This window comes from Monodon monoceros, unplaced genomic scaffold, assembly GCF_005190385.1.
Source record: "Monodon monoceros isolate NGI ecotype Baffin Bay Population unplaced genomic scaffold, NGI_Narwhal_1 Super_Scaffold_3, whole genome shotgun sequence".
NCBI lineage: Eukaryota > Metazoa > Chordata > Mammalia > Artiodactyla > Monodontidae > Monodon > Monodon monoceros.
Window position 1 is genome coordinate 40,821,600 of NW_021703780.1, and position 21,605 is coordinate 40,843,204.

General features: G+C 43.9%; 1 protein-coding gene across 1 annotated transcript in view; it reads right to left on the reverse strand.

Moving 5' to 3' along the window:
* Nucleotides 1–601: 601 nt before the first annotated feature.
* Nucleotides 602–21,605, reverse strand: part of GCLC (glutamate-cysteine ligase catalytic subunit) — a 38,620-nt gene continuing 17,616 nt past the window's right edge. Inside the window, exons 2-16 of the mRNA XM_029243445.1 lie at nucleotides 20,993–21,105; nucleotides 19,974–20,156; nucleotides 17,648–17,761; nucleotides 16,028–16,086; nucleotides 15,772–15,905; nucleotides 11,303–11,377; nucleotides 10,714–10,830; nucleotides 9,494–9,632; nucleotides 8,960–9,072; nucleotides 8,388–8,480; nucleotides 7,986–8,090; nucleotides 3,686–3,767; nucleotides 3,506–3,609; nucleotides 3,294–3,414; nucleotides 602–2,223 (exon numbers count right to left, since the gene is read on the reverse strand). Coding sequence (XP_029099278.1) covers nucleotides 2,012–2,223; nucleotides 3,294–3,414; nucleotides 3,506–3,609; nucleotides 3,686–3,767; nucleotides 7,986–8,090; nucleotides 8,388–8,480; nucleotides 8,960–9,072; nucleotides 9,494–9,632; nucleotides 10,714–10,830; nucleotides 11,303–11,377; nucleotides 15,772–15,905; nucleotides 16,028–16,086; nucleotides 17,648–17,761; nucleotides 19,974–20,156; nucleotides 20,993–21,105 — 1,764 coding nt within the window. The 3' untranslated portion in view covers nucleotides 602–2,011. The remainder of the gene's footprint in view (nucleotides 2,224–3,293; nucleotides 3,415–3,505; nucleotides 3,610–3,685; nucleotides 3,768–7,985; nucleotides 8,091–8,387; nucleotides 8,481–8,959; nucleotides 9,073–9,493; nucleotides 9,633–10,713; nucleotides 10,831–11,302; nucleotides 11,378–15,771; nucleotides 15,906–16,027; nucleotides 16,087–17,647; nucleotides 17,762–19,973; nucleotides 20,157–20,992; nucleotides 21,106–21,605) is intronic.

Below are 21,605 nucleotides of genomic sequence, written 5' to 3' on the forward strand. Positions count from 1 at the left end.
GTCCTTGTTACTTGACGTGGCCCACACACCAGCAGCGTCAGCATTACCTGGGGGCCTCTTAGAAATGCAGGAACGTGGGCCCCCATGTCAGGCCCACAGAGCCAGAGGTGCACTTCAGTAAGAGACATGTATGCAGGTTAGTTTGACAATGACCCTGCCCTAGGATCGTTCAGATAAAAGTAGACAAGCAGATGAAGCTGAGAAAAGTGGGTGGACAAGATGAACTAGGGGTTGGGGGTAGGAGAGGGATGTGAGTCCAAAGACATGGGTTGGAAACAGTTCTCTGCAGGGCCCGCTGAGCCAGTCTGAGCGGGACAGCACCCCAGTGCGCACACAGCCCGATTTACCTGTAACTCACCATGTGACCATTGACTTGGCACAGCGACAGTTTGGAGTAAAAGAAAAATTCACTTCCAGTGGTCATTTCTCCTCTCCCCACAGGGGTTGACAGCTACTAGGGAGGTGAGGCATCTGTTTTCATCACTGTGAGTCTTTCTCGAAGGAGCAGAGGATCATGATGAAGAAATTATTTCCTGGCATATCTGGGCTAATTAAAAAAAAAACCACCCTCACCACCATCCGTTTAGTTGTACAACTCACACATTCAAGAGTTTTCACAATGCCAATTCCATTCTTTTATTTCCTCATACCACAAACACTTTACTGCCTTTTTACAAACTGAATTTACACAAGCAGATTGCAAAGGAAAAACAGGTGTTCTTTAATCCTCCAAAATGCATGTATGAGATATAGCACAAACCTTAGCATCTATACACAAACAGGTTTAGCTGAAGCTTTATGGCAATTTCTTAAAATTAGCATGACAGTTTAGATATTTATGCCTGTGAAGTTTGCATAATCTACTATACATAGTTTTTTCAGAAGCAGTTTTAAGACTTTTAACTAATTGGGGGGAAAAAACTTCAACAAAAAGCTCTAACAACTCTGTGAAACTTAAATTATTTACAATTAAACATTTAGGGTCCTGATTCACAAAACTTAGTGCATATCATGATTAATTTATGAGTTTCACAGAGAAGGTAAGTAGTATGTAGAATAATCCCCAGGTAAAATCTAGAATGAATGGCTTTTAGAAGAATGTCTGTAATATGCTTACTGGAAACTAGAGGAAAAGTAGCAAAACAAAAACTTCAGCAGCTGTGTTTGATTTGAAAATTTAAGTAGACAGCCGCAATCAGAATAAACAGGTGACCACAACAGAAGAGGTGGCGGCATTTTTGACATTACTCTTGGTATGTACAAGAAGAAAAACGATTCTCCCCTTTTTCCATAAAAAAATTACCCCCAATAATCACTACACGTGAACTCAGAGTCTTTCTCCAGAGTTGTCTTCAAACTTGATGCCAAAATTAGCAAACGTAGACAGAAAGTACTGTCAGTTCAGTGGGTTCTGTTTAGTGGGAAAAGCTTGGGACAGGGTTACCGAGGGGTTAGCTATTCCAACTACAAAAGAATCGTCATAGGTAAGGTGCCGGAAATCTAAGCTTCCCCTCAAAGCACTTTGGTGGATTCAACAGTGATTTCAGGTATATGCCAAAGGAGATGACTCAAAGAAAGTTAGCAGGACAAACTGTTTTCAAGGTGAAGTGATAGATTTCAGTGAATCAGGTCCAGGTAAAGTCTTTTAAAAAAACCCAAAAACTTATAGTAAACATTTTAAACTCTGGAATGCAGATATGGTATAGTTATCAGTAAGTTACATTTACAAAACCGTTTCCACAGTAGTTGCTCCAGAGTCAGAACTGAAAAATGTACAAGCCAGCTCACAAATGACTTTAGATAGTGTTATTAAAATACATTGTTAATCATAAAAATACTTTACTATGTACATGTACACTGTATAAACTCTAGATTTGCCTAAACCCACTTCTGCCGAGCAGCTCAAGAAACAGTGCAGTGCTATTATCTGGTCCTCACACCACGCACACGGGCTGATCCTGCGGTCAGTCTTTCACTAACACGGTGAAGCATTTCTCCTTCTGCAGGACGCCTAGTTGGAAGAGTCAGTTTTACTTCCACTGTACTTTACTTTCCTAAATGCTGGTCCAAGTAACTCTGGGCATTCACATAATTCATTTGCGATTTGGTTACACTTTAAAAGAAGGCTATAGTTCATCTCGTCAGTTATTACACTGTCTTGCTTGTAGTCTGGATGGTTTGCGATGAACTCCCTCATCCATCTGGCAACTGTCATTAATTCTCCTGAAAAAAAAATTTTTTTTTTTTTTTAACAACTTAATGATAGTGGTTTTTTTTGTTTGTTTGTTTGGTCTTCTTCTTTCGTAAGTTGACATTTATTGGCCCACATAGTACAATCCTGAAGAAGAATCAGTGTGGCCTTCTGGCGTAGCCACGTGGCAGGGGCCAGGAACGAGCTGTGTTGCGTGGCTGTAATGTTGAAGAATCCCTCCGGGGAGGGTCTCACGTTGTAGGCAGGCAGTGAGGACACACACCTCCCACTGCTATGGGACCTGTTAGATGCCACCCACATGGTGATGCTGTCGGCTCTAAGACACGGGAGCCAATGTGTGCGGACTAGAGCCCGAGCTCTCCCATCTGGCCAAGTCCTGCCCATGCCGGTGTCAAGAGACTGCCCCGGGACAGGAGCGCCCCCGAGTTCCCCAGAGCCATCTGATCAAAGAGGCGGAGAGAATAATGAGAAGTAGATGCATGAAGACAGAAACTGGCAGATACAGCGTTTGGGGGGTGGGGTATATCCTTTGTGGGTCTGGAAATTTTACAGAAGCCTCGAGCAAAATACAGATGCCACTGCTACTCTCCTCTTAGTCACGGCTGACAGCTCCCCACTCACCATGATCTCAAAGCTGAGAAAGTGGGGTTCCAGGGCACCCCTGTAGGGAGGCAGGGTGGACGGCCACCGTCTTAGCTGTGCTATTAGTTAACCTGAGGACTGGCTTAGACTCACTGTGCAAAGAGCCCAGGGTGCCTCACGACACACACAGTCGGGCATAAATGTCGAACAGGCAATCCAGATACTGTATTTCGTTGCCTAAGAGGCCATCGGCTTAAAGATGCAGCGTTATTGTATGAACCAGTAAGAAAAAAGAAAAAAAGCACTGCTAATCAAACCGTGACTGTCAAAGATTACAAGGTGCATCCAACCGCCGAGATGGTACAACGTGGGAAAGTTCATTGATTTACGATACCGTATACTTTAATAAAAGACTGCTTTAAAAACTGAATATTGTAAGATTGTGAGGTTCTGCCTACGTTAAAAGATTTTTAAAAAAGCAAAGTGCAGAATGCCATACCGGATGCTCTCTTCTTAATCAGCTTCAGGTAGTTCAGAATACTGCATCTGGTGTCCACGTCCACCTCCATGTTTTCCAAGTAAGAGTTCAGGATGGGGATCAGCCCGGGGAACATGCCTTCCTGCAAGAAGCGGGGTGCGCTGTCAGCCGACTCCCCGGGGGCGGGGGGTGGGGTGGGGGGAGGGGCGGGGTAGCTGGGGCGCGGGCCCTACCTTGCCGTTGATGATGGTGTCGATGGTCATGAGTGCGTACTCCTCGGCTGCTGGCTCGATGCTGCCGGTGGTCTTGCTGCGGCCGTCCACCATGGCGTTGCCACCTGCCAGAGGGGCGCAGAGGGTGTTAGCGGCCCGTGTGGCCTACAGGGACCCCAAAAATGCAAGAGAAGGCAGTACCTTTGCAAATATCTTTTCTGAAATAAAACAATCCCTGCAGGACGGCATCTCGCTTCTGTGCTACTTTCATGTTCTCATCAACCTGAAGGAGGAAAACCATCGCAGCCAAGTGAGAACGTTGCCAAAGTCAGGGCACTCCCGCTCCGGCGCATTTGGGGGCTGTGGTGCCTCGCTCACCTCGCGGTCTGGACCCATCTGGGAAGAAGCCTCCCACAGCCAGCGCTTGCTGGCGGCCAGATAAGACTTTGCACTGTCATGTGGGGCTGTGTCCCTCAACCCCAGACTGCTGGGATGTGCTTTTTAATAACAATGGGGCAATTCTAAGAGAAGCTTACCTTAAAAATCAATGCGAAACTTACACTCGTGTAGGCTGCCCACATCTCGAGGTCCCTTGAGACACCCTGGGATGAATCTATGGCATTGGGAGGTCAGGGGGCTGGTCCCTCCTCACAGCCCAGACTCACGCTCCTGCCTCTCCTGCCACCTGGAGTTGAGGGCTGTGCCCTCCCCACCTCTGGGGCTTTGCTGCCTCATAGGCGGGCTGTGGGATCTGGAATAAGGTGACCCCTCCCAGGGTAGGTCACCGATGCTGCCTGCCCACCTGCGGCTCTGCCGTGCCCACTCCCTCAGGAGACCCCAACCCCTATTTGTGAATTCTCCATTTCTCCAATGACCTTTTAAGACCCTCAAAGTAGAGCTTTTAAAACTTTTTAGTAGTAGTCCCTTATTTCTATAATGAAATCTTAGGGGACTCTCCATATACAAAACAGACACAAGTCAGAGGTCATGTTGAAGAGGGATGGTCAGTACAGAGTCTTTGATTACTTAGCTTTGCCCCCTCACACTGATCAATTCCTATCATTATTTTGTTTGTTTTAAGGCACATATGACCTTCGGATTAATCTAGATACAGGAACATATTCAAGCGATCCAAAATTCTATCATGGCTAGGAACATCTGGCTTCATTTCTAATAACGTTTGTATTTTTCTTAGTCTTGACAAAAACTCACAAAGATCATCAGTTTTAATTTCTGCTTTTATGAATTCCTTTTAAAAAGCTGTAATTTTACTACAGCTCTTTAGATTCTTATTTAATTACTTAGGTTTATTTTTAATATTTCTGTTTATAGTACTTAAAGCTGTGATTTTCCCTTAGAAATTATCTTTGCTGGCATCATTTTCCTAAACAATCTATAATTCTAGTTTTTAAAAAAAAATTTTATTGAAGTATAGTTGATTTACAATATTGTGTTAATTTGTGCTGTACAGCAGTGACTTCCTTATACACATATGTATTCTTTTCCATTCTAGTTTATCCCAGGATACTGAATATAGTTCCCTGTGCTATACAGTAGGACCTTGCTGTTTACCCATTCTATATATACTAGTTTGCATCTATAATTCTAGTTTTGACTTAATCTAGAACCTACTAGGAAAACGATTTAAAATTTCCAATAGTTAAATGTTTCCTGAACATTTTCTTGTTCAACTTTGGTGGGAATGTATCCTATACAGTGTCTACTTCTGAGAAGTGAAAATTTTCCTTAATTAGTTTTTGTTATTCTTCCTCAGGGCATTTAAAAAAGGTGTGCCATGGTGTAAGATTTGTGATCAGGCGACACAACCAAGCTTATTAACTGTGTCATTTAATTCCCCTGTGGCCTTTCTCATCCTTTGATTATATGGCCTGTCAGTTACTGAGTAACACGCCAGAAACTGTGCTAAGTGACTTACTCCACGAACCCCGCATGGCCTTACGACAGCCCATGTGTCTCTGTTCTACACCTGCGAACTGGGGCACTGAGAGGACAACTAACTTGTCCCGGTGAAAAAGGTAGTAAGTAGTGCAAGTGATTCATGAATTGAGTGCTCACCTGGAAGCCACATCTTACCCACCGTACTACAGTGCCTTTAAATTCTTCTTACGCTGCTGAGAAATGTTTGCTACACTTTATGTTAAAAAAAAGAAAATGGCTCTAATGTTATCTTGAAAAGAGTATATAAAATTGTTCCCTGTATCTCATTTAAGACCTTCTCACATTTTGTCTGTTAAGACTTTGCCCTTCCTGAATTGTTAAAAGGTCACATGGAGCTCTTTCCTGTCAACATCTGTCCTTGTTTTAAGTATATCTTATGCAAACAACATGTACCATTACACTGCTATTTTATATCACCCGTTTTAGCTTTTGAATAGGAGAATTTAGTCTATTCAAATTTGTTTTCATCTTATTTTACCACTGTATGTTGTCTGGACCATAATGTCTTATCACGCCCATGGCCCCAGACCCACTTTTGTGGCACCAGGAAGCTTTGCTTGTTTCCCACCTCTTTAGCTAGGAGATTAGAGGCGACAAATCCTATTTCTATACTATTAGTGGTCTTTCTTACTTTTAGACAAGTAGTTTTGAAACTCTCTCTACAAGTGTCAAGCATTAAGAAGTATCTACCATTCCCCTCCTTCCACTATCCCCTTGCTAGATAAGATTTCTGGCTTAATTTAGCCCTAACTTGATCTTTTTTGTTAGAATCACTTGCAATTTAAAGACTAGTTTGGCTGGCATGGTTCTAATTCTTTACCCTTCGGATTCTGTAGACCTCTCGCCATCTCTTCTAGTGTTTAATGTTGTAGATGAGAAATGATATCAATTGATTTTCTTCTCCCTCTTGGCCGGAAGTTTAGGTATCCTAATTTCCTCTCCTGTCTGGACAACTGATCTTCTCTTTGAGATTCAGAAATTCCTAGACTTGGGTTCTTCTTTGAATAATTCTGTCTCATCCTCAGTGGACTCTCACTCAGGGGAAATTCTATTTCTTTATTTTCTTTATTGTATCTCACATCTCTTTTGTATAGACTGTTCTCTTCTTCTAAATTTTGATACAAACCCTGAGCTTTCCAGAGAAATCCTCTCATCCTTTTTCCCATAATCTCTGTTTCTTTGCCATCCTGCTGGGATGAATCTCAGTTTGGTTCCCCTAAATCACAGACTTTGATCTTCAACCACACCTGCTTACTGGTAAGCATACTGAGTGTGGCTACCACATCCCTTGTTTCTGAGAACTCTTACTTTCCAAATGTTCTTTGGTCCACAGGGCTTGTTTATTTAAGATGTGACCTTTCTCTAGAATTTCTTCGAGGGCACTAATGAGAATTTATCTTAAAATTCCTTCCAGTTTCTAAATTAACTGTGTTTTGGGACTTCCCTGGCAGTCCAGGGGTTAAGACTCTGGACTTCCACTGCAGGGGGTGCGGGTTTGATCCCTGGTCAGGCAAGTAAGATCCCACATGCTACACGGCCAAAAAAAAAAAAAAAAAAAAATTAACTGTATTTCACTGAGGGTAATATACTCTGCAGGCCCATGGGCTCTTCTCTTTAAAAGTTTTCAATTTTATACTGACTTTCAGACATCTATATCTGACCGCAGAACAATGTGGGTCCACCTATATGAGGATTTTTCCAGCAGTAAATACTACAGTATTCCATGATCTGCTGCTGGTTGAATTCTCAGATACGGAGGAACTGACTATAAGTTACACGCATGTCAAGTGTATTTCATAAACTGGCAGCTCACGTGAACCCTCCTTACGTGCGTTCATCTCCCCAGTGGCTGTACCACATTCAGGGTGTGTGTGTGTGTTGGGACAGGGCAGCTCTGCTTCTCTTCCCTCCAGCCCTGAGCCCTGGCAGATCCTCACTCCGCCCGGCAGCCTTTCCCAGCCACTCTCTGTGCCAAGAGACCCACCGGCCAGGAACCAAAGGTCTCTATACTCACTTGGCTACTGCCCCGCGGCCCCCAGCCTTGCTGCCTCACAGCCTGGAACTGTTCCAAGGCTCTGCCGGGAAACTGCTTCCGGAAAGCTCCTTCTTGGTTTTTGTTGGGCTGAGGCTGATTCAGATTTGTTTTTCCAGTAGTGCAGCGCCAACTATGTTCTCCAGAAACCTCTCCAGTTTGGTTCCATTCCCTGCACTACCGAAGTTACGCGTCCCTCCGTCCTGAGTCTAATATCGTGATCGGCCTGGGACTGGACAGGGCGAAACCCATTTTTGGGAATCCCTCCCGCCATCATCTTGAGTCAAAAGCCTCTAGAAACTAGAGATTGTTCAAATGCAACCCTAAATGTCTTCCAAATGGGCTGAGTAAGGAGCTACTATTAACATTTTTTTCCAGGAGTCTCCACCAAAACGGTACCAAAATCTATAGCATAAACTTAGGCTTAAAAAGAAAAAAAAAAAAAATACATAAATGAGCAATGGATGATAACCTACAGACACCCAGCCCTACACTGAAACTCGTCCTTACCTTTGACAGCGGGATGAGAAAGTCCAGTTTGTAGGAAAGGATCACCCTGGTGAGCAGCACCACGAACACCACGTACGCGGAGTTCTCGAAGTCTGTCAACTGAACCTGGACACGGGGCCCGAGACATTAGGGGCCCACCGTGCAAACAGCTCCTCCCTGCGAGGCCCCTGAGGGTCATGTCTTTCCCAAACATCTCCTAACCTCCCACCTGGGTCTGGAAGCCTCTGCCCACCATCTATTCTCAGAAGCAGTCCTCCCGAGCTGCTGCACTTGCGTGTAACACGCACACACGTGATCTGTGCTGCCTTCCAAGTAACCCGAGCTTCTGACAAGGGTGCGGGTGGGTGGCAGGTGGCTGGGAACGGGTGCGTCCAAGTCGGTTCCTGCCGACGGGCTGCGTACCTCCATGGGCCGGAATTCCACTCTCCATCCAATGTCGGAGTTTGGAGGAGGAGGTTTAAATCGCATTGTCTGCCAATTTGTGGACTGAATATTCTGTATTCAAAAAGCAGAGAATAAAACCAATTTTCCAGTAAGGTATTAAGATGATTTGATATTTAATACGTGAAGCAGACCGTTTACTGTCCATACCAAATACTCTTCAATTTACAAATACAAAAAGGTACAATTTAAGATTTTCGTGGAGCGTGACCTGCTAGGGAGACAAAACAGCAAGTGCTTAACGGAAGTCAGGCGACACGACAGCAGTCCTGAAAGAAGCGGTCGTGTTATTTTCCTGTGCTGCATATTTGCATTTTTCATCGCTATGAAAATAAGAGAAAATACTGAATGAAAAATCCAGAACCGGAGAGTAAGAATCATAAAATAAGGGTACTTGAACCAATTTAAAATCTTTGCTGCACTGGGTCATGGAGGTCATAGAAGGCTTCTACTGTCATCAACTCCTTGCCCCTCCAGACAACGGCCTCCACCCTGGATAGTGAAGTGAAACACCTTCAAAGCGGAGCAGATACCTCAAAATGGTCAGACTCGTTGGCGTCGTCCAGGTGGATTTTCTCTTCAAACAGAGTCAGCGGGTCTCTAATGAAGAGATGAGCCACGTGCTGGGCCAGGAGATGATCGATGCCTGCAGAGAGAGGTCACACCACTCACATCAGAGCTGTTCTCCATGCCCAGAAAGACGGCAGGACAGCTCGGGAAGTCTGAAGAAAGGGCATCTAGAAGCTTAGGAAATGGCTGGGCTGTGCAGGATTCTCGTGTCTCCCAGGATTTTATCCTATGGAGTGTGTTCGCTCCTTACACAATGCCCGTGGGGGCAGAGCTGTGGACCGAGGGACAGACCTCCAAAGTCAGCTCCTTTTGCTAAAAGTCAAGATCTCACAAGTATCTGGAACTTGAAACTTTAAGAACAAGCAGCCTCATGAGAAAAGTTAAGAGACTTCACACTAAAAATAGAAGCCAGGCCAGGAGTCAGCAAAGGAATTTAAAAGGGCTTTGAAGAACTAAAGGCTTACAATCAAATCTAGACAAAAGGAACAGAGGCTCACCTTCCTGCAACAGTTGTTCATAGATTTCTTTGTGTTTCGTCAGGTCGATGTCATTATATTTCTCACCGCACTCAGATAAGTAACTGTCTATTGAATCATATCGGGACTTACTGATCCTATAGTGGTTGTTCTTCAGTGGCTAAAATTGAAAAAAATTAAATGAATGCCATATAAAATGATGTGGAAACAAACTAACGCCCCAAATAATTATATTAAAAGCCTATATACTATATTTGTAATTACATAAAACTGTCCAACCCGAACACGAGATCCCGAAAAAAAGCTAGTTAATCCTGAAAAGTATTAGAAAAATTATATTAAAAAAAAATCTGGAGACAATTTAAGTAGTCTGTTTTCTGACATGACTTAAATATATATATATTTCTTTTTCTTTTTTTAAAAGTGGATCACCTTCATTCTCATTAAGATAGGAAAATGCCAATGTTGAAAGCGAAACTATAAAACTATAATGTAAAACAAAGCTATTAAAATGATTTCTGCTTTAAAGTTTATTTCTACTTAGAAGGCATGTTCAACAACTTATGAACAATTACATAAAGAGCAGAGCATCAATAGGGCAGCCCAGTCGAGAACATCAGAATCACCTGTGAGGGCTCCTTTGGTAACATGTATGTCCAGGTCCCAGTTCTGGACATACTTACTCACTGGGCTAGGGTGGGCCTGGGTACTTATTTTTAAAGATCTCTATAGGTGGTTCTGATGCACAGTCTTGGTTGGAGAGATGCAGTTCAACATGCAAACAAGAGGCACAAACCTACCTCATTAGGCAAACCTAACCCTCTGTAACAGGCCAAAGAACCTGACAACAGATTACACTTTCCACAACAGAGAGCACCACAGACAAAGCACTCATGTAGCACCAAAAAGCTTTCTGGTAAAAACAGCCATCAGCACTGACTCCCAAAATATAGAAAAATTGTACTACTAATTTTTGAAGGTAAAACAAGTACTGGCTCCAACAAATGATGAAAATTAACTTGAACGCCCCCCCCACCGCCAACCAAATCACATTTCCTACATTCTCACCCCAAACACGCATTGTGGAGCCAAAGACAGGTTGATAACCTGTCAGCTTCTTCCCATGTGTGACTAACCCACTCAGGGTAAAAATTTAAGGGCAAATTCAAAACTGTAAGCAGTGACAATATCCCCATTTTACCTGCTGGACTTAAAAGACTATTAAGGAAAATCACTCCCACCTCCAGTCCTCTCTCCTCCCGGGTTCTATCATCTACAGATGCAGAAATCACGCCCCAGCGACAATCAATGTCTGACACATAGCCTCGGTAAAAAGGAGACGCAGCGCTCAAAGCCATCTAAAAACAAACAGAAGTAAGTACCTGCAAGTTCAAAGTGTCATTTACATGCTGAAAAAAGCTTCATGCAGTTACCTCTGGTCTGGAAGAATCAGTTTATGCAACCCCTACAGATTTCTACTACATCTACTGCTCCTGCCTTCTCATGGTGAACTACACCAGAAGTGACTCCAGTCCTTGCCTCTGATTCTTTCAAATCATCTTCTCTATACCGTGAGGACAGGCGGGATGGGAGGGGGAAAACGGCTACGCTCAAGCTCGACACGTCAACACAAAAATGCCTTACTGGCAACGGTAAACTCTACAGCTTAGACTCTTATCCATTAGCTCTAAGTCTGCGTATTATTCATGTTAGTTCAGTTCTAAATGAAGTCTTAACTGGACTTAAATAGTACATGGTCAGCAAATTTTGCACGTGCAGCCTTTATTTTGTACAAAGAAGTAGTTAAAATTAGGTGTGATTTCTACTTACGACAATTGGGCAGATAGTGGCCAACTGATCGTAAAGGTATCTGGCCTCAGATATGCTGCAGGCTTGGAACGTTACCTGTTTTAAGAATCCCAAGTTATTACACAACAACACAAAATCAGTACCATCCTCCACAAGGAGCCAAGTCTGAGAAGGAAGGTGGCTGGTCATGGCATGTGATGGTCATTCCGTTGATGACAACATTGAACACGGGAGTTTTAAGAGCTGTCTCGGATGAATTTTGCTAGAAAATGGCTTTAATCATGTTCACATCCACTATAAATAACCATGTTCCAAAGTTAAGTAAGATTAAGAAGTCAGGAAAGAGAAATAAGACCTAGATTAACAATGAAGTTCAGCCAGGCGTTTCCTCTTCCACTGACTTGTTTCCTTCTACAGCTGCCCATCCACATCTGTGGGCTTGTATACATTTTGGTACAAAAGGGGGATCTGGAGATGCGAAGGATGGGTTTCAGAGTTCACTGGTGGCACAGTGGGGGATAGCTCGGAAGGGGGCAGGACTGGAGGAAGGAAGAGAGGGCAGTTAAAACACTGCAACTGTCCAGGAAAAAACTGAGGAAGTCTGGTGGGAAGAGGCACAGCAGGGCCAAAGCAGGCCTGGTGACCAGTGGGCACAGAGGAGTGAGGAGTGACCTGGGTTTTGGCCTGGGTGCTCCTCGGACAGATGGGAAGCAGTGGCGCCAGGACACAATGGGCTTATGAGGCCAAGGAAGAGCGAAACAGCCCTGTAAGCGGCTTGGTCTCCAGGGCTGGGGCCAGGAAGAAAAATCCGAGCTGGAGAAGGATTTGGGGAGTAGGCCCAGATGATGTACTAAGAAGGGCAGATTGCCCAGGGAGCTTGCACAAGACGGGTAAGTAGGACTTAAGAGTTAGGCAGAGAAGGAGATCACGTAATTGATTAGTGCAAATCCCCTCAAAACAATTACCCAAAAGAAACCAAAAAAAAAAAAAAAAAACCAGTGCTGCCCTCTGCAGGGCTGGGGCAGCGGAAGGGGCAGGGAACGCAAACTGTGGTTGTGTTGGCACATTTGGATTTTGTGTTGGTGCAGTAAATAATTTAAGTGCTTAATAGTTGAACTAGCAGCTGAGTGAATGTTTACTATTCTAATCGCAACCTGTTAGTTCCAGTAGTTTTAGCCAGGTCTCAACTTTGCTTTTTTTTGTTTTGTTTTGGCTTTTGTTTAAATGGCAGAGGACTTCTGTTGGAGACTCAAGGGTCTAACCGCTGAATTCATGGCATTTCACGTCAGTGTGGTGACTGACTACAGAAAACGATGATTCAGACCATTTACTGTGTCCTGACTTTCCTACCATTTCTATGTGAATTATTAAGTCAGTGCTATATTTTAATTAAAACGTAATGATAGGTACCCAGCCATTACAAATTAATTCAACACACGGAGAAGAGCTGTGTCACAGGTGTAAAGGAGCAAGAATGTCAAAGGTGAAAACAGAAATTGAGAAGAACTGACAGGTCACTAATAACCCAAACCAGGGCAGTTTCTGCCAGGAGGTGGGAACGCAGAAATCAGCTTGTCTGTGGGTAAGAGTTAAATGAGAAGTGGGGGAGATGGCGAGCAGAGTATTTACAGGCTTATCTGCTGTGACCCCACCCCTAAAGTGTAAGCCCTAGGAGGGCAGGGGTCTGCCTTGCGGTTCTCTGTCCCCAGTGTGTAGGACAGGGTCTGACACCCACTTAGTCCTTAATATTTATTAAGTGAATAGAGTATCTTGAAGGAAACAGGGTGCTAAAAAGGAGAACGCAGGAGCAAAGATAAGTTTTATTTTTATAAAATGGTGGGATACTTGAAAAGCTGACCCTATAGCCCAAACTTATATGGATTGAGATCAGGAATACCTAAATGTTCCCCCAAGGGTTTTGACTGCTGAATGCTTTTGAACATACATCTCTTAGTTTATTTAGGTCCTTTTTTGAGTTACTCTTAGCTATTTTAGAGTCTGTTATTTTTGTTTTTAAGAAGATCCTATGATAAGCATTTCTTCTTTCCAGGTTTTTGATTGGCTTCTCTTAGATGGCCTAGTATATACTAGACAATTCACAGGCAAATTCTGAAAAAGTCAACCCTAGAAAAATATGCTTAAGAAAACTGGCAATTGGAATTCAACAGCCGAGTTAGAACAGTGATACGACTTAGTTATTCTAAGTATATTTAGTAACTAGCTTCTTTACCCCAGGGCTGATTGAGCCATTGAGACATCACTGTGGTAAAGGCTTTAGTGGGGGAAGAAAAAAAAGAGTTCTTACCACCTTAAAAAGATATGAATATATGAACGGTTTTGGATTCTGGTATCCTTTTAAAGTATCATATAAAGAAGAGAAGCAATGTCACTAGGAAACTGATGAGGGGAAAAAAAAGAGAAAGTATGAAAAATTGATGTTAGAAACCTAAATATCTAAAATTTGTCCAGAACCCAGTGTTGAAGCCATAGGATTTTCTTGGGGGGCGGGGGGAAGCCTATCACAATATGCATGAACTTATTAAATGAGTCCTGCAAAGTCCCTCACCAAGAGTCAAGACTTTGAATATAGTTGAAGTACTTTTTGTTCTGTACAGTAAGATGCTCGCTACCCTTAAAAAACAAACAAACAAAAACTCTGAAACCATTTTTTTTTTTGCCTTATTGTAATAAGTAGTTTCTAGTGTTCCACTTAAGAGATAAAGCAGAGATTTCTGTGGTGATTGATGGAATTTGTCTCATTTACCATATACTTACATTATCTGTGCTAAAGACTTTTAAGTGGAGTATTGAAAGTGGGGTGGCTGGACACACCACTGAGAAAAAGAAAACAACCTTAAACCCATGACAAAGCTTAAACTGGATGGAAAACTGTATCTACAAGCAATAAAAATGTAAACTACCTACCATTAGGACATATTTATTTGTGTAAACACAGTGTTTCAAGGGAAAGACTATCCCTTTGGAATGGGGCAACTGTGCTGTCCATGGCAAAACACCCTGGTTTAATATTAAACCAAGAAAAAGAGGCAATCGGTCCCCCAAGGGCACTGACAGATTTTAAAGCTGTGCACTCTAAGTTCTAGAGCTTAATGGTTCTCTTTAGAAATATTTGCAATTAAGATAGGGAAGCAGATAAGGCAGTTAAAAGTCAACAGGTCTCTTTTTTATGAAGTGTGTCCATCTGGAAGGAAACTCATAGCCTAGGTTTGTTTGGAAGACACGCTTTATACCACCTATATAAGTCAGGGAAAGCAGGGAAAATGGTATCCTTGGCCATGGTTATTTGAACACACTTAGCATGTAAAAAGCTGACTCTGGCATTCAATTTTGATTATACATAGTTGTAAAATAAACACATCCAAGATACATGTGCAGGAAGGTGTGTGTCTGTGTGCAGCTGCCTGAAATGATGGGATGCTGGGTCCCCAGCCGTGTGGAGGGCAGGCAGGCTGAGGGCTGGGGGTGGGCTGGGGGGTGCTCATGTGGGGTCAGGCTTCACACCGCTCCAATCAGCAAATAATCAGAACTGGAGAAAATCTCCTTGGATAATAACAAGAGGCCCTCTTTTTTTCTTTTGAAATTTTCAGTTTGAAACTTTAAATTTTGTGCCACTTTTACTTCGGTTCTAACATGATTTTAAACAAATTAAAGGTTAAAACCAATACTGTTAATAAAAACAAAGAATATTAGCTCAGAGACAGACCTAGAAGCAGCCTTAATATAAACGCTTCTTTCAGCTGTTGAGAAAACCGAGACCAGAAGAAGGGGAGTTGCCCAAATACCTGAGAAATCACAGCTAAAGCCCAGACACAGGCTTGTGGGCAGCCCGATGGGTTCCTGCTCCCCGCTCCAGGTCCCCTGTGAGGTGGGACACCATCCCTGCCACAGGTGCCAGTAATCTGACTAGATCCAGGGGACGTTTTAACCAAGTCATTGAGAGAAAGGCTATTCTACAATACCTCCTGTGAAACGTAGCCAGGGGCAAGGCAAACATGGGCTGCTAAATATTTATTCTTTTTATACCACTAGATGGCCTTGCAGGAAAATAAAAATTTAAAGTCCAAATAATCCTTCCCTTGGATCACAAGCTCACTGGAGTGCATCCAGAATTCATTTTCAGAAATGATAAGATTTGAGCAATGTTTACAATCTCAAAGCTAGTCACTAGATGGCAGCAAAAATTAGGCACAGAGAGAACAGAGGCAGTGACTGCGGAATATTTCACCTTTTAAGTTCATTAACAACTATGTCTTTGTCGTGAACTGTAGATTCCGTAAATTCTGTCCAGAGATAACTTCCAGTGAATTTACGAAGATAACTTCATTGGTTTTCAGAAAGAAGTACTAGCTACTATTTCAACCTGATTAAAATGTGATTTTTAAAAAGGAAACATGCACATATAAAGAAAAGAAGTTAATAAACAGAAACGGATGAGGACAGCTTGCCTCTCTGGATATTTGAAATGATACCTGCAGACAGCAATTGCCCATCCCAAAGCCCATAGCATCCATGTAAATGTGGTCGGGCTTAGAAGCCTTTGCTGCCTCATCATCCTCAGGAAATGTTTCTATAAATGGAGATGGTGTATTCTTGTCCTTAAATACTGCAGTATTAATTGAAAAAAAAAAAAAAAGAAAGAAAGAAAAGAGCAGGAAATGGGTGAGAGTCAAGGATTAACAACAATGGGGGGGGGTCCCCTCCCACCCGCCACCTCTGTAGACTCACTTGGGACGTTGATGACAACCTTTTCTCCTCTTCTGTGCCGGATGTTCCTGGTGAGGGTACTAAAAAACCGACAACAAATGTCCTAAGTTGGTCACCTAAGAACCATCATGCAAAAGAAGAATTTGACAATATGCAAGTACACGGAATGAAATCCTCCCTCAAACTAATCCTCTAAGACATCCCTACTGAAAATTCACGTGGACCGAGAGACTGAGGGGATTTCCTGAAAGAAGGCTTTGCATTAATACCACGTCCTTTGGTTCTTGTTTGAGAATGTCATTCTCTCTCCTGCCCAAGCCCTGATCCCCGGCTCCGTGTGACTCACCAAACCAAGCTCAAGTGTCCAAGGTCTGCCGTGGTCTGGCCTCACCCTATGTCTCTAACATTTTCCATGCTAAGTCCAAAGACTTGAGCCGAACTGTGGTACTCATGTTTCCCGGGCATCTCTGGACCCCAGAACCTCAGCACTCCCTCCACCCATCCTGCAGCATTAATACGATCCTCCAGCCTGCGATGTCTGATCCAGAAGCCCCTAGGCAAACTGTGGCTGTGAGCACTGGACGTGCGGCCAGCCCTAATTAAAATGTGCTCTGAGGGTGAACACACAGCACATTTTGAAGACTTGGTACAGAAATAAAGTAAAACTTATTAATAATTAAAAAATACTGGTCACAAGTTGGATATATAGAGTTAAATAAAATACACTATAAGTTCACCTTTTTCACTTTTTTAAGGTGGCTACAAAATTACTACTAAAATTACACGTGTGGCTTGCATTATGGTTTTACTGGGCAGTGCTGCTGTCGACGGTGTAAATGCCACCTCTCTCAGGAGGCCTGCTTTTGACCCCCTCAGTCAGAAGCACCTTCCTCTCTCTGGTGTTACCATCTTTGGACACCTGTCATAATCTACCTTTTCTTGCAGCTGAAGATCTCCACCTTCCCCTTGGCACACTATAAACACTTGATGTTGGAAACTATGTTTATATGTCTTTATCTTCCCCACGGACTCTGCACGTAGCAGGTGTGCAGACCTGTTACAGGAATGAACACTGAGAAGTCACAGGTCCCTAACTCTAGGTCAGGAGCCCGGGTTCAGGATGACAGGTGAGACTCAAAGGTCCAAAGCTGAGATCAGACTGGTGTGGGCCCTGAAGCAACTTGAAACCCTAGAATTAAAACTACAGACCAACAGACTTAGGAGTTAGTGGAACAGAAGGTAGAGCATGCCTACTATGTACACAGGTATTGTACACATTTTACCTTATTGTGAAGGTATATGGAGTGGGATGAGAAGACCACAGATACTGGCGGTAATTTTCAGAGGAGGAAAAGGTAAAAATGATGACAAGAAAGCTTCTCCAAACAGGTGTTAACAGAGCTAGGATTGAAATGCATCTGTGGCTAAGTGAACAACTTTAGGATCACTTGGAAAACAGGCAGATCCAGCCTGGAAACAAGCAGCACCAACCGAGCAGCCTTGGGGGACCGAGAACAGGCGTAGCTGTGGGTCTGTGGGCTCCTCTGGTTAATTACCACAGGAGCTGGAATTCAGGACTCCGGGAGGGACACTGCACCCCCAGGGCAGGGATCCAGGGATCTGAGTCATCCACACACTCACCTGAAGCGCGGGTGCTTGTTTATCGCTTCATCAGGAAAGAAGAGGGACTTGGAAGCTCCTCCTTCCACTGGGTTGGGCTTGAACTCGGGCAGTGTGAACCCAGGGCAGCCTAATCTACAACAAATTGAAGAACTAAAGAGATAGAATCTGTCTTCAGGGATTAAAAACATGCATGTTTAACGTTGCCTTTTTCAGGGGTCTGGCACACAGGTGTTCTGCAAACACTGTGCCCCTTGCAGCCATGCCTTTGCAGTCTGTCTTGCTCACCAAGCTCTTCTCTTGTGACTGCAGCCCTTTTGCCGATTTTATCAGAAGCCTCCGTCCACTCAGGGTCTGCAGAGCGCTTACTTACGTCCTGGCTGCCTTGGCTGTTTCCCCCACGCGGTTTCTGAGGTGTCTTCCTTTACCGGCTCTGACCCCTGCACACCACCACCTCCCCATCAGCTTGGTTCGACTTGGGACAGGCCTCCTGCTTCTTGCCTCTGCCAGGCACCTCATGATTCCGTCCAGATCAGGCAGGTTCTCTGCCGGTGCCCCTGTCCACCCCCAGGATCTCCCTCTGGAGGCTGAAACCCAACGCTATTATCTCCCTTGACCTGAGGAAGAGCTTTAATTCCAACAGAGAAACAAAGCAGGGTGTAGATCGACAGTGGGAAACTTCTGGCTTGGGAGCCAAGACTAGCCGGTGCCTTATTTTCAACCTCACCTTTTATAAAACTGGCCGCCCATGTTCGCCTTGTGGACAACAACTGAACTTGCCGATCTTATCTGGAAAACAGCCCCAGCTATGATGGGGCTCCTCAGAGTTCCTGCAGCTCCGTACATTATTCACTGACAGCCTGCAGCCTTAGGAAAAGCCCTTGCAGAGAGTGACAAACTGAGATCTGGGGGTCTCTCTGCTGACCGGAATCAGGCTGGAGAAGCACATGTGTACTTGGCAGGAAGCGGGCAGCCAGGACTCAGACCTGCACCCCCAGCCCCACTTTTCCTCCAGGCCAGCACCATCCCACGGAACCTCTGCAGGGATGGAAATGCTCACGACCTGCACTGCCCAGGTGGGTACTGAGCAGGTGGAAGGAGGCGAATGAGACTGAGGAAGTGAACTTCTCATTGTATACAAGTCGGATTGATTTAAATGTAAACAGTCACACGACCACTGTTTGGGTTGCTAGGCCACACTACAGTTGCACCTGTTTACGGAAAGAGAATCACCCTGTTTACACTGAAGAAACTGAGTCTTGCTCTCCCTCTTGATCCCGAAATAAAACTTCCCTTATCATTTAACTGTGGATGTAAGGTGAGGCTTCTACAAACAAATAATTATTATCTTTGTTTTGTTTACAAATCCCAAAATACCCTCTCATCATAAAAGATATGGTTAGGCTTTTTTAAAAAAATTAGATTTTTAGAATAAAACTTATTCCTAGCTCAACTCTCCTCCCTTCATAATAACTTAAGAGAAGGAAAAAGATACTTCTCTAAATGTCTGATGAGTTGCTTAAACAAGGTTTCAACTATTTATATGTGACCATGGAGATTTTAAAAAACAAAATTCCCTTTAAGTGTCCTAAGACCAGTGGTGTGACTGTGAATGCCTATGTTCATCGTGGACATTTATCAGGAAAAAAAAAGAAAGCATAAAAATAGTTCAGAGTGTTCCAGGCCACGGATACCAATCCCCAAAGTGCTTTTGAACTTTGGGGAGGTAAGCATACTTTGCCACAATCTGACAGATATCTGGCAGAGATAACCAGATTTACGATTTGGTAGAACTGCATTCTTGCATACAGGTCCTATGTATAACTGTGTGATATTTACGTACCTCATAATAAGCTAAGGACAGAATTTCACTGTTCATATTTACCTTATATTTACTCTTATGAAACTTTAGCCATAACTAGGTTTGATGACAAATCCTAAATCTTTTCAGCACAATCCAAACATGACCCAGTGACTCCCTTGTTCTTTGTTAATATGTATCAACAGACCCTGGGAGCGCTGATGCCAGCCCCTCGTCGGGGGGCCCCCCTGATCTGATCTGGGGGTAACGCACATCCTTCCTTGTGCACTGCTCCTTCCCCTCGGCCTGCGGAGTCTGTGGCCCTCGGGTCCTTCCACAGTCCCCCCGGCCACCACCACCACTGGCAGAGGCTGGCATATGACTGCCTGCAGCTCTAATGTTACAGATTCTACCGGACACAGTGTGATGAGGATGACCTGTCTGCAAAGCATGAGAGCTGTGGGGTCAAGTGCTGGGTTGTGATCTGCTCTCTTGATACCCGGATGCTCTGAAATGCCAGCCATGCACGTTGACACAGGGACTAACCTGGGAAACGAAGTGATTGTGCAGAGGGCCTGGTTTTCCCCCAGCAGAGATGTCGCTTCCTTGCGGCGCTTCCTCATGTTGTCCTCGACCGTGTTGAACTCAGACATGGTCCCTCCGTACGGCTGGCCAGGTGTCCCCTCGATCATGTAGCTCCCATACTCTGGTCTCCAAAGGGTAGGGTGGCTACAGAGGAGAAAAGGTTTCAGTCCATCTTATTCTTCTGCTGCAGTCTGCTCCATTTTTAGTTTTGAAAAAGTTGCTTCCAAAAACTTAGAAACGACTGGGTATACAAGAAGCCAAGGGCTCTTTACAATTCCCAGTGGCTGTTAATCTTCCACAGCTTTTCAACTACATAAGGGTTACAAGTGCTGGGTCTAAAATATTTATAAGTAACTGAGACACACACAGGGCATGCACTGTCCAAGGCAAGCAAGCCTGTCCACTCTGCGGGGAAGGACGTGGGGATTTAAGGCCTCCTTCAGTTTAAGACTGGGTTCCAAATGCAAACCCAGCCTCCCAAAATGTAGTGGGTAGAAAAATGAACTGGAGGTACATGCCCCCTTCACCTCTGTCTACTGAAATAAAGAAATATTTAAAAAACATCCTGCCAGCCAAGCAAAACCCATCTGCAAGTTTTCTCTGACACCATGGTTTGTGATCTTGGTAACTGCCAATTTTTTAAAAAAATATTTAAATAGTAAACAAACTTTATATTGAGTTTACTCTTCTAAGTGCTTACTAACGTATTTAGAATGTCTACACCCTAAGGGGTAGGTATTATTATTATCCCTGATTTACAGTTGAGGAAACTGAGGCACAGAGAAGTTAAGTACCCCATCTAAGGGTACCCAGCTATTAAGCAGAGGAAGCAGGATTTGAACCCAGGCAACTGGGAACCAGAGCCAGAGCCCTAAACTGCTGTGCTCTCCTGTCTCCTGTACGTGGGAGGAGAGGATGATATTCCAGTGGTCCTAACAGTTTCAGAAACTCTCAAAGAAGCCTTCAGTACATCAGCTTACTTTGGGTTTGTCCTTTCCCCCTTTTCTTGCAGAGTTTCAAGAAGTTCCTCTCCAGACAGTACCAGTTGGGCTTTTCTATTTTCATGATCAAAAGATACCAACATGTATTCCACCTATTGAAAATAGAGGAGAGAAAGATGAACATTCCTCCAGACTCGTGCTTGATGCGACCTTTAGGAAAAGTAGGGAAACGTGAAGGTTGGAAAGGATGACAGTGTCCTGAGGAGTCACATCTGCTTACACAACGGTGCTTAGTGAGTGAGGTTTGCATAATGCAAAAACCTGGAGAGAATGGCCAACAGTGGCCTTGTGGGAGGACAAGGGCTCTTACGTGATTCCGTCTTCCCTCGTTCTACTTAACACCTTATAGAAAGGTCAGGATGCCCATTCTGACAAACTGTACTTCGAGAAAGAAGTACTTCAAAGCCAGGATTCTGTAAATCGCAGTTGCACGTAGCAGTCGCATTTTACAACGTACTTCCTCGGTGGGCTTACTGTAAGTTTATGAAAGGGGTTACCTGAGCGTTCTAATCAAGGTAGATTATCCTTCCTCACTGGTAGGTTATTTAATCATCCCACTATGAGCCTCACTAATGGACAGTTAAATCAAAAT